Below are 12,500 nucleotides of genomic sequence, written 5' to 3'. Positions count from 1 at the left end.
GCTCCCAAAGATGGGCAGTTGTAATTAGCCCTGTGGGCATTTGTGTGCCTGCTGTTTCTAATCCAATGACTTTATCAAAGTGGCTTATCGGCTCACAGCGGCTTCGCCCTGTGTGCTGTTTGGGGAGGTAATTGCTCCTGGTTTTGATGATCCACAATGGCCACGTTTTACAACCTAGCATGATTTTACGAATGTGGGAAACAAATAATCTCATCATAAATCTGCATTCAATTACTTTTGCCTTTTGGTATTTACCTAGCCGTGTTCAATATTGTACCTCAGACACCTCAGAATCGATACTAAAGAATCATCTCCTGTTTTTAATCATCTCACTGGACATTAATGCAGCTGGAAAGTGTCTTTCTGGGTCGCCTAGACGATATAATATGCAACATTTCAGTGATTTTAGTTTCCCACCAATTTTGACGCAGAATTAATTATCACTTGAATAGAATTAGACATTTTATTTAATTATAAATGTGATACCTTAAAATATGACCCATTCATTCTTTCAATAATCTTTAAAAAGGCAGATTGTTCGTGCTTTTCCTTCCCAACTTTTCTCTTTTCATGCCTGCTGCCTTTTATTGGCTCTTCCTCCTTCTGGCCTCGTCTCCTGCGTTTCTTTAGAACAATAATACGTAAAGCCCAGATGTCACTTCATTCACCCAAATGAATTCTCTGTCTTCTGCAGGCCATTAAACCCAAAGAGCGTGGCTAAGTGCAATTAAAATCATATTTTGCTCCATATTGCGGGCTACATTGATTTTAACCCGGTTTCCGATGCTGCAAACTGACAAATTGGCTGTAATTCATCATTGCTGTGATAGTCAGTGATTTTAATGAGGAGTGGCTTTGTGATGCCTGAAACAGGGATGGGTCCTAATGATAAACCTTCTCTATCTTCTCTTCCTGTGTGTGTCAGACATCAAACTAATGAGGCAGATTTTAGCCGTGATTAATCCTGAAATGCCTCTATTATACATTCACTTCCACAAGACATAAAATTCCAGAGTATGTTTAATTATTGTTCATACACAGACTGTAAAAGGGTTCCCACATAGTATCAGTCGGTTCATCTCTGATGTGAATCACCCACAGTGCTCAGCACAGCGCCGCACCCTTAATGAACACAAACCACATTCAGTTTACAGTAATGATTGATAATGTGTCCTTCTAAAAACAAATCAATAGACTTGGACATATTGTGATTACACGGCACCCGCTGCCGCTGACGGTTCGGGTCTGCTGCACTTCTGACACCTCCTCAGTCCTTGCAAGCCTTCCCTCAGGAAGTGACATCATCACTCTGTCACACAGACACTGAAACCGTCCACGGCCCTGCGTCACTTTGTTAACCAAACTCGATGGCTATGATGCACTTTACCAGAGATCAAACTGAGATTAAAAACTCAAATTCACCCCTAATTAGACAATTTAGAGTTTCAATGACTGAGTGGGGGCCTTGGTTACACTTTTGAGTTGGATTTTTATTATTAGTGGACAACAATTTACTTTTTGGCAATTATTTTAGAAATGATTTCTACATACCATTTATCCTTTCCAATAAAAGGTTGAGGAGAGCTTGCAACCCATTAGGCAGAGGTCTGTAAGAGAATTTTGCTTGATGCTTCCATGGCCTTGTTGTGTTTTTATGTCAGTTCATGGTCAAGGAGGAGGAGCGCAGTTCATTAACGTGAAACTCTTCTGCAGCTTAATGAAGACAAAAACATGGCTGACACGTTGGTTTCTCCATGCTAACTCTTTGGTAAGCTAGACACTCGACCCGGATTCAACCTTCACACTACCTTAAACCTGCCGGACATTCCCAGGCTCACATGGGTGGGGGGGTCCTCCTGCTGGTGGCCACTGGCTCGGCAAAAGATGAGGAGAAGACGGGGAGGACAAATAAAAGCAGACAAATGATTTCTGGTTTATATAGATCGAGATAGATGTTAATGTTAATAAAGACTTAAAGTGACTGGAGGAATCAGCATCTGAGCTGTCACCAGAGTCAAGGGAAGGATTACAACTTATCTCCTCAACACAGAATTAGCAAAACATTCTATCTGAGCAAGAGAAGGCAGGACGCAAACATGCAGTTACGCTTCCCTCAGAGGCTGGTGCTGGTGTCCATGAGCGCAGGGATGTTCTGCTGCCCAGAGGTCGAGCTGCCGATGAAGACAACACTGTTATCTCCCGTCCTGTCCTGCTAGCGCTGCCAGCTTTTGCACCAAGATAATGTGAGCCGTCTGATTGGTCTCCTCCGTCTGAGGAGAAGGTGGTTGTGGGCACCCTGTGGATGTGAAATGGATCTTGTGGACGAATCTCCAGGCAATGTTCTTTTATCATGAAACATTCTGGAGCTCACTGGAATGAACTGCTTCATGCAGCTTTGGGTGGCGAACATAAATCAGAGGACTAATGTGATCTTCACTCTGCTAATGTGCTGTCCAACCTTCCCAATTTGTTTCTAATTTATTTATGTGCACAGACTTTTTGTCATGTTGCCACTGCTCATAGGCACAGTTGAATGGGTGCAGTAGAGCACCTGATGTGTGGACGCCTGTGTAGAATTACCTGGGAGAGGACCAGCACTGGGCCGCACAGGTGCACCGTCCAGCTCAGGCTCCAACAAGCACTGACATGACACTTTCCTGTTCCGTCCTCCTCAGCTATCCGCTTGTGATCGGGCCTCTCACCTCCTATTGTCTCTTCTGCTGAGGTGAATCAGGGCTAACCCGAACCCTGACCCTCTAACCCTAACCCTAACCCTGACCCTGACCCTAACCCTAACCCTGACCCTGACTGTAACCCCTAACCCTGACTGTAACCCCTAACCCTGACCCTAACCCTGACCCTAACCCTGACCCTCTAACCCTAACCCTAACCCTGACCCTGACTGTAACCCCTAACCCTGACCCTGACCCTGACCCTAACCCTCTAACCCTAACCCTAATCCTGACCCTAACCCTAACCCTAACCCTGACTGTAACCCCTAACCCTGACCCTGACCCTACCCCTAACCCTAACCCTAAGCCCAACTCTAACCCTAACCCTAACCCTAACCTAACCTAACCCCAACCCCAACCCCAACCCCGACCCTAACCCCAACCCTAACCCTAACCCTAACCTAACCTAACCTAACCCCAACCCTAACCTAACCCCAACCCTAACCCTAACCCCAACCCTAACCCCAACCCTAACTCTAACCCTAACCTAACCTAACCCTAACCTTGTAAATATGCCCTAAATATGCAGCTGTGATACGAGAGGCTGATGCACATGCGGGTCGACACCGACAGGAGACCTAAATATGGCGAGCGTTGGCTGCACGTGCACGTGGTCTCTTTATTAATGTCCTTTTGTGTTTGCTTGTTTCCTCAGGCTGACTGGTACCACTCTGCCTTCACCAGTCATCTCCAGTAAGAACTGGCTCAGGATCCACTTCACCTCCGACAGTAACCACAGAAGAAAAGGCTTCAGTGCTCAGTACCAAGGTAGCTTCCTGTTCCACTGCTCGACCTCACAGGTGGGGTTTATGGGATGGCTGTGCCCAGGTGGAGCACCTTTAACGGCAGGGTTAGAGGAAAGCAGTCGCAACCCACAGGGCTGATGGGCCACACCTCTCCTGGGGGGTCCGGGGGGCTGTCGGGACAGCTTCTGCCGTGCGTCCGATACTTGTCCCACGTGCGTCCGATACTTGTCTCACGTGCGTCCGATACTTGTCCCACGTGCGTCCGATACTTGTCCCACGTGCGTCCGATACTTGTCTCACGTGCGTCCGATACTTGTCTCACGTGCGTCCAATACTTGTCCCACGTGCGTCCGATACTTGTCCACGTGCGTCCGATACTTGTCCCACGTGCGTCCGATACTTGTCTCACGTGCGTCCGATACTTGTCCCACGTGCGTCCGATACTTGTCCCACGTGCGTCCGATACTTTTCTCACGTGCGTCCGATACTTGTCCCACGTGCGTCCGATACTTGTCCCACGTGCGTCCGATACTTGTCCCACGTGCGTCCCACGTGCGTCCGATACTTGTCCCACGTGCGTCCGATACTTGTCCCATTGTCCCATTGCTTTGATGTGTGTGGAGGTGGGAATGGAGCTGCAGCCGCTGATCCTCTCCCAGAAACATGTGTCTTCTTCTGGTTCCACCTGCTAAAACAAAACTGAATTAGGAGTTTGGGAATTCACCTGGGCTCTGTCTTGTTCCCCACAGTGAAGAAAGCGATAGAGCTGAAGTCCAGAGGGGTGAAGATGATGCCCAGCAAAGACTCCAGCCACAAGAACGCCGTCTGTAAGTAACGGCCTCTTTGTTGAAGCTTTTTATGAGGGGAAGCATCAGAACTATGGAAATCTGTTGGAAACCTGACATGTACCCATCACACAAGCCTCTCTTAAGTGTTTCCAGTTTCATTCCCCAATCAGTAGCAGGGAGTTAACCAGTTAACCAGAGTTAACCAGCTCTATTAGGATGAGGGGAGCTCAGGGAGCCATACCAAATATTTTTGATGCATAAAAAAGAGCAACGTCTTCACCAACTAACGGTGCAAACGTCTCAGAGAAGGTTTCGATTTCAGTGGCAACATCCACTTCTTCCCTGGCTCCTAGTGCTTAACTCCAGATGTGCTGTCCTGTGACCACCAGGACTGGTTAGGGCTAGTTGGGTTTCTTGGCGTTTAGCATCGGGGCCGTGGTCCCCGGTGCAGTTTTGCTTGGCTTTCTTTGTCTGCTGGTGTCGGGAACACTGAGCTCAGGCAGAAATGAACCAGCCACCACTCAGATTCCTTCATTTCAGTGTCTCATCATCTACGGGAGGAAGTGAAGATTCGGGGTTTGTACCTGCAAACGCCGCCTTGTTCCTGATGCTGTTGCTGCACGTTTGCTAAAATAGTCGGATCTTCACAGGGAACGCTAAAAAGTTCCTTTCCTGCTTCCATCTAACCTGTATGGAGTTGAGGTTGAGTAGTTCCTGCCATGGGAACGAAACCCCCCTCAGATCTGGGTCTTGTTCACAAACGGACCCATGTGCACTTTTATAGCAGTTCCGGCTGAAAGTGGCGCATCAGAAAGAAATAAACACAATTATTCTAATAGCTGATTTTTACAGAAGGGTGTGACACAGCCAAGCAGCCTCTGGAGCTTCTCATTCTAGCTTTCAAAAGTAGCTTTTGTATAATTGCTGATATTATTGTTTCCTTTAAGGCACCAGCAGATAAAACGCTCCTTTTGTGGACTTTATTCTGACTTTAAGGGAGGCGCTGTGGCTAAAAGGAAAAGCTTTGTCCCAGAGTGATTTAAGACGAGCACATCGTCAGCTGAGCATTTATGTGCTGCCAACAAACGTGCACTGCAGGTGTCACTCAAACGTGCACTGCAGGTGTCACCTCATGGTTTATTTTGGGCATTAAGGGGAGACGAGTCTGTGTTCAAGGATTGAAATATTTAGCATCCTTTTTCTGTTGTGCTCAAAACCTTAGGAGCCATCGGAGAGAGATTCTGTATGAAATCAGCTGGTATTTAACGTCACGGGTTAGGGTTAGGGAGTTAGGGTTAGGGTTAGGGAGTTAGGGTTAGGGGGTTAGGGTTAGGGAGTTAGGGTTAGGGTTAGGGAGTTAGGCTGAGGGTTAGGGAGTTAGGGTTAGGGAGTTAGGGTTAGGGAGTTAGGGTTAGGGGGTTAGGGTTAGGGGTTAGGGTTAGGGAGTTAGGCTGAGGGTTAGGGAGTTAGGGTTAGGGAGTTAGGCTGAGGGAGTTAGGGTTAGGGAGTTAGGTTAGGGGTTAGGTTAGGGGTTAGGGAGTTAGGGTTAGGGAGTTAGGCTTAGGGAGTTAGGGTTAGGGAGTTAGGGTTAGGGGTTAGGGTTAGGGAGTTAGGCTTAGGGAGTTAGGGTTAGGGAGTTAGGCTTAGGGAGTTAGGGTTAGGGAGTTAGGGTTAGGGTTAGGGAGTTAGGGTTCGGGGGTTAGGGAGTTAGGCTTAGGGAGTTAGGGTTAGGGGGTTAGGGTTAGGGAGTTAGGGTTAGGGAGTTAGGGTTAGGGGGTTAGGCTTAGGGAGTTAGGCTTAGGGAGTTAGGGTTAGGGGGTTATGGTTAGGGAGTTAGGGTTAGGGAGTTAGGGTTAGGGGGTTAGGGTTAGGGAGTTAGGGTTAGGGGGTTAGGGTTAGGGAGTTAGGGTTAGGATGTTAGGTTTAGGGTTAGAGTTAGGGTTATGGGATGGAATAATCCCCACACGGGTCAACATTATATTACCACAAAGGAAGTCATCCAGTGGGTTTGATGAATACCTCTTGAATTCCTCACACATCTTTGGGAAACGTGGATGCAGCGATCCGATCAAGAGACGGCGTTCTAATTATCAGAACCCAAACCACACAGCATTGTAATAAAGCCCTCATCAATAATTCTGCTTATTTACATGCTCGGCCAAGCACATGCTGCCGCAATTAACATTATTATGGGGTTTGTTCTTGTGCATGTGTGTGCAGTCCAAATGAATCGTGGCCCGCTCTCATGCGTGCATAAAAAATTCCTAATCACTTTATGACATTTGTCAAACGAGCTCTCTGGGAAGATTGAAGCCAGATGCACGTGCACAGCCACGTGGCACCATTGCAGTCACAGCTCTCCGTTATATTAAAAATGGGTGGCTATTTGGGCGACTCCCTCGCCACCGAAGCTCGGCTGCAGCTAACCTCTGAGGCTCTTTTTACCACCTGAGACTTTTATTTTATTGTCTGATCAATATCAGGAGCTTGGGTCCCAGACCAAATGATCTCAAATATTCCTCCCCTATAGGGCAGCCTTTGTTATCGCTCTGTGAGCCACAGAGGACACAAACCAAGAGAACATGAGCATTCAGTCAAGATAAAGGCTCGCTGAGGTTACCCCAGCGTAGCAGATCCTGTGGGTAACTGAGATCATTAAAACAACAAAGCCAAGGTCTAATTTGGTGCAGAACCGGTCTTTGAACAATAGTTCCTTTACACTGTACGACTCCCTGTAGTCATATTATATCCGTATGGAAGAGAATCTGCAGTCGTTATGTAATATATAATCATTACAAAGAGCTGGAGAGCGATGATAATGAGTTTTACCTTTTTGGAGGACGGAGCACTTCTGAATCCTAATCTGAAAGTGTCTGGAAGGACTCTTGCTTGTGTTAAAGCCTCTAATAGACACACGAGGAGAAGATGATGATCGGCCTGACAACAGACTGTTCATGAATTATGGAGGCAGAGAAACAGTCACGTCTTCGTGGAACCTTTTAGTCATTTTTATTATTTTTTAATCATTCAGTCATTTCACTGAGATTCAGGCTGCAGGTGAAACACGAGCTGCAGGTGGAACACAGGCTGCAGGTGAAACACGGGCTGCAGGTGGAACACGGGCTGCAGGTGGAACACGGGATGCAGGTGGAACACGGCTGCAGGTGAAACACGAGCTGCAGGTGAAACACGGGCTGCAGGTGAAACACGAGCTGCAGGTGGAACACGAGCTGCAGGTGAAACACAGGCTGCAGGTGGAACACAGGCTGCAGGTGAAACACAGGCTGCAGGTGAAACACAGGCTGCAGGTGAAACACAGGCTGCAGGTGGAACACAGGCTGCAGGTGAAACACGAGCTGCAGGTGGAACACAGGCTGCAGGTGGAACACAGGCTGCAGGTGGAACACGGGCTATCAGAATCAGAATCTGCCTGTCTGTCTGTCTGTCTGCCTGTCTGCCTGCCTGCCTGCCTGTCTGTCTGTCTGTCTGTCTGTCTGTCTGTCTGTCTGTCTGTCTGTCTGTCTGTCTGTCTGCCTGCCTGCCTGCCTGCCTGCCTGTCTGCCTGCCTGCCTGCCTGCCTGCCTGTCTGCCTGCCTGCCTGCCTGCCTGCCTGCCTGCCTGCCTGCCTGTCTGTCTGTCTGTCTGCCTGCCTGCCTGCCTGTCTGTCTGCCTGTCTGCCTGCCTGTCTGCCTGTCTGTCTGTCTGCCTGCCTGCCTGTCTGTCTCCAAACTCGTCTTGATTGAAAACCTGGAAAAGTTGGGGGAGAAGGAGGTTGGAGTGGATGAGAGGGAGTGAGAGGAGGAGACAAGAGCAGAGTGAGGAGAGGAGACAAGAGCAGAGTGAGGAGAGGAGACCAGAGCAGAGTGAGGAGGAGGAGACGAGAGCAGAGTGAGGAGAGGAGACGAGAGCAGAGTGAGGAGAGGAGACGAGAGCAGAGTGAGGAGAGGAGAGGAGAGAGGAGAGGAGACAAGAGCAGAGTGAGGAGAGGAGACGAGAGCAGAGTGAGGGGAGGAGACGAGAGCAGAGTGAGGAGAGGGACGAGAGCAGAGTGAGGAGAGGAGAGGAGACAAGAGCAGAGTGAGGAGAGGAGACGAGAGCAGAGTGAGGAGGAGGAGACGAGAGCAGAGTGAGGAGAGGAGAGGAGACAAGAACAGAGTGAGGAGAGGAGACGAGAGGAGTGAGGAGAGAGACGAGAGCAGACAGAGGAGTGAGGAGAGGAGACGAGAGCAGAGTGAGGAGAGGAGACGAGAGCAGAGTGAGGAGAGGAGAGGAGAGCAGAGTGAGGAGAGGAGACGAGAGCAGAGTGAGGAGAGGAGAGGAGAGCAGAGAGTAAGGAGAGGAGACGAGAGCAGAGTGAGGAGAGGAGACGAGAGCAGAGTAAGGAGAGGAGAGGAGAGCAGAGTGAGGAGAGGAGACGAGAGCAGGTGGAGGAGAGGAGTCGAGAGCAGGAGTCGAGAGCAGAGTGAGGAGAGGAGACGAGAGCAGAGTGAGGGGAGGAGACGAGAGCAGAGTGAGGAGAGGAGTCGAGAGCAGAGTGAGGAGAGGAGACGAGAGCAGAGAGTGAGGGGAGGGACGAGAGCAGAGTGAGGAGAGGAGAGGAGACAAGAGCAGAGTGAGGAGAGGAGAGAGGAGACAGAGCAGAGTGAGGAGAGGAGACAAGAGCAGAGTGAGGAGAGGAGACGAGAGCAGAGTGAGGAGAGGAGAGGAGACAAGAGCAGAGTGAGGAGAGGAGACGAGAGCAGAGTGAGGAGAGGAGCGAGAGCAGCAGAGTGAGGGGAGGAGACGAGAGCAGAGTGAGGGGAGGAGACGAGAGCAGAGTGAGGAGAGGAGACGAGAGCAGAGTGAGGAGAGGAGACGAGAGCAGAGTGAGGAGAGGAGAGGAGACAAGAGCAGAGTGAGGAGAGGAGACGAGAGCAGAGTGAGGAGAGGAGACGAGAGCAGAGTGAGGAGAGAGAGGAGACGAGAGCAGAGTGAGGAGAGGAGACGAGAGCAGAGTGAGGAGAGAGACGAGAGCAGAGTGAGGGGAGGAGAGGAGACGAGAGCAGAGTGAGGAGAGAGAGGAGACGAGAGCAGAGTGAGGAGAGGAGACGAGAGCAGAGGAAGAGAGCATTAGTGAACTCATCTGAAACTCAGCAGCACACCGCTGTGTCATTCTATCTTTGTGAGGACCTTGACTTTCACAATCCTAACTCGGACTTTGCTCAAACACAAACCTTTGAAAACGTGAGCAACAGAGAAATGTCCTCACGTCCCCCCAATATATGGTCGGCACACTTGCTGTCACTGTCCAGCATGTCCAGGAACACACACCTGTGGAACACACACCTGTGGAACACACACCTGTCCTGAGAGGGCCTTTTCTGGCCTCTTTGACCACATTTTCATTTTCAGTTATTCATCTGTCAGCAGTTCTAACTAAAGGTTTCGGCTCCCTGAGTTTGCATTTTCGATCCAACGGCCCTTTCAAGTCTGGACATCAGCCTGTTTAGCCGGTTTAAACTGCTCTCGTCTCCAGTTCCAGTGGTTTCAGGAAAACGTGGAAAAGACGTGAAACAAAACAAGGAAAAAAGGAACCTGGAGAACGTGAAGAATGAGATGCATCTCCAAACAGATGTTAATGAGGCTGGACAAAAAGGGAATGAGCTCACTTTTCAAGGTTTAATCAAAGACTTAATATTTCACAGTGTATTTTGTTTTATTATGGGATGGATGAACACTGTAGGTAATGAACTGATTCCTCCATAGTGACACTGCAGGAGGCAAAAGACGTGAACATTTCAGAGCGAAATGAGAATCTCGTCCCATCGGCGACGCAGAGACGTTCCTGCTTTTGCTGAACACACTTTGATGATGGGAAACGTCACCGTGTGTCAGAAGCTCGTGTTCAAATGGTCTTTCAGGTGTAATTATGGGATGGAGTGTTGCTGGCATCAGCCTGGTGCCCAGTTCTGACAGCCCCCCCCCCCCCCCCCGCCCCCCCAACAATCTCATGTTCTTTGCATGAGCTGGATTATTGGGCCACTGTGGACCTTTGTGCTCTGTGCCAATGAAAGAGTGTGTGTTTGCTGAGTGTGTGTTTGCTGAGTGTGTGTTTGCTGAGTGTGTGTTTGCTGAGTGTGTGGTTTGCTGAGAGTGTGTGTTTGCTGAGAGTGTGTATTTGCTGAGAGTGTGTGTTTGCTGAGTGTGTGTTTGCTGAGAGTGTGGTGTTTGCTGAGAGTGTGTGTTTGCTGAGAGTGTGTGTTTGCTGAGTGTGTGTTTGCTGAGAGTGTGTGTTTGCTGAGTGTGTGTTTGCTGAGAGTTTGTATTTGCTGAGAGTGTGTGTTTGCTGAGTGTGTGTTTGCTGAGAGTGTGTGTTTGCTGAGTGTGTGTTTGCTGAGAGTGTGTGTTTGCTGAGTGTGTGTTTGCTGAGAGTGTGTTTTTGCTGAGTGTGTTTTGCTGAGAGTGTTGTTTGCTGAGAGTGTGTGTTTGCTGAGTGTGTGTTTGCTGAGAGTGTGTTTTGCTGAGTGTGTGTTGCTGAGTGTGTGTTTGCTGAGTGTGTGTTTGCTGAGTGGTGTGTTTTGCTGAGTGTGTTTTGCTGAGAGTGTGTGGTTTGCTGAGAGTGTGTGTTTGCTGAGAGTGTGTGTTTTGCTGAGAGTGTGTGTGTTGCTGAGTGTGTGTTTGCTGAGAGTGTGTGTTTGCTGAGTGTGTGTTTGCTGAGAGTGTGTGTTTGCTGAGAGTGTGTGTTTGCTGAGAGTGTGTGTTTGCTGAGAGTGTGTTGTTTGCTGAGAGTGTGTGTTTGCTGAGAGTGTGTGTTTGCTGAGCTCTTTGGACCGAACATCAAAAAATGGGAGCGGAGGGACGAGAGTGAACACGCAGGATCCCGCTCACGCATCATTTATTCAGCTCTAGGCCAGGATGCACAAAACTTTGGTGCCCCTCTTTAAATGACACTCGGGGTGTGTGTGCGTGCGTGTGCACGTGTGTGAGCGTGCACGTGTGTGAGTGTGCACGTGTGTGCGTGTGAACACAGTGAGGAAGTGCACCAGGCACAAATGCAGATGCATCCACGGGACGAGACAGAAGAGGTCAGAGGTCAGAGGTCAGCTGTTGCTCTTTCTGAACCCGACCAGGAGACCTCTTCCTTCTGGGGTTAGGGTTCCTCAGCGTTCTTCCTCATTTCCATTTTATTTATTATCTCTTTGGGTCCCATTTTTTCTTCCTGATTCTTTTTTCCACGCACCATCACTCATCAGAATTCCATCATGGCGGCCGGTTTCAGATGGATTCCTCTCATATTGTGGGCTCATATTTGCATTTACATTAGTCCAATGTCCTACATCTCAAATATGAACTGATTTTCAATATTACTCTTGGAATCCTAATTGATTTATTAGTTTAAAAATGTGAGGCCTGTGTCAGCTAGATCAGTAGTCCCAGCTCGTGTGTATTCTACATCAGTCCATGAGTTTGTTCATCAGAGGGACTAAATATGATTATATTTGATAATCCATCATATACAGCACGTTTTACAATCAGAGTGTTAAAGGGCGGATGGCTGGGCTGAAGCCCCGCTCAAGGCCCGGTTGCAGGTGTCTTGGTAGCGTTCAGAGCTCTGAAACAAGGACCCGCTGCTGGATGTGGAAAAGGCCCACGAGGGAAATACGATGTTACAAACCAATGTGCTAGCTTAGATAAACTTAATGAACTTGTAAGTTGCACTTAAACAATCTGAAAAAATCGTTTTCTTTTTATCATTTAATCGTGTCGACCTGTCTTTGATCAAAGCACAACCGTTGCGTTGCCGTGGAGACAGGGTGACAGCTCGTATATTTCTGCTCCATGTGTGGACCTTTTCTAAAACTGTAAAATCCAGTTTTATGTCTCACAGCGTCCGTTTTCATGCGTTTAATAATCTGACACTGTTGATGAACTTTAGCTCGTAGCCACGCCACAGAGGTGCCGCTTCCCCTTTATTTGCCCTGCTGTCAGCACAATTAGGTGAAAAATGATTTCTACTGCATTTGTGAAAGATTGCAAGGCCAAAGACGAGCAAGCCGCTCCTGACAGATGTGCTCACCAGGCAGATGTTGCAATGACGAACAGGAGTTCAGGTTCAGCCTCTCTGGCAAGCAGAAAGAAAAGCATCGTGCTAATGATTAGCAAAGTAAATGAATAGAAGAAAGCTGGAGCAGCCAGAACTGTGCGAACAGTAAGAGGCTTCTCAGCTGTGTGAGTAGATGGTTGAAATCTGGCAG

General features: G+C 48.7%; 1 protein-coding gene and 1 long non-coding RNA gene across 7 annotated transcripts in view; one reads left to right on the top strand and one right to left on the bottom strand.

Annotated features, from left to right (window-relative positions):
* Positions 1-12,500, top strand: part of LOC130521650 (CUB and sushi domain-containing protein 1-like) — a 326,982-nt gene that overhangs the window by 176,431 nt on the left and 138,051 nt on the right. For all 6 annotated transcript variants that reach the window (XR_008949399.1, XM_057025371.1, XM_057025372.1 and 3 more), the window contains 2 exons: positions 3,388-3,500; positions 4,228-4,305. Coding sequence is in view for 5 of the 6 variants with exons in the window: in XM_057025371.1 (XP_056881351.1) it covers positions 3,388-3,500; positions 4,228-4,305 (191 nt within the window). In the remaining variant the exon portion in view is untranslated. The remainder of the gene's footprint in view (positions 1-3,387; positions 3,501-4,227; positions 4,306-12,500) is intronic.
* The window catches only part of LOC130521655 (uncharacterized), a 1,740-nt gene continuing 1,411 nt past the window's right edge, over positions 12,172-12,500 (bottom strand). The window contains exon 2 of the long non-coding RNA XR_008949400.1: positions 12,172-12,500. This exon is cut by the window's right edge and continues 452 nt beyond it. This is a non-coding gene — a long non-coding RNA (uncharacterized LOC130521655).

The sequence above is a fragment of the Takifugu flavidus genome, chromosome 2 (genome assembly GCF_003711565.1).
Source record: "Takifugu flavidus isolate HTHZ2018 chromosome 2, ASM371156v2, whole genome shotgun sequence".
In the NCBI taxonomy this organism is placed as follows: Eukaryota; Metazoa; Chordata; class Actinopteri; order Tetraodontiformes; family Tetraodontidae; genus Takifugu; species Takifugu flavidus.
This window is presented reverse-complemented; position numbering and strand designations above follow the sequence as displayed.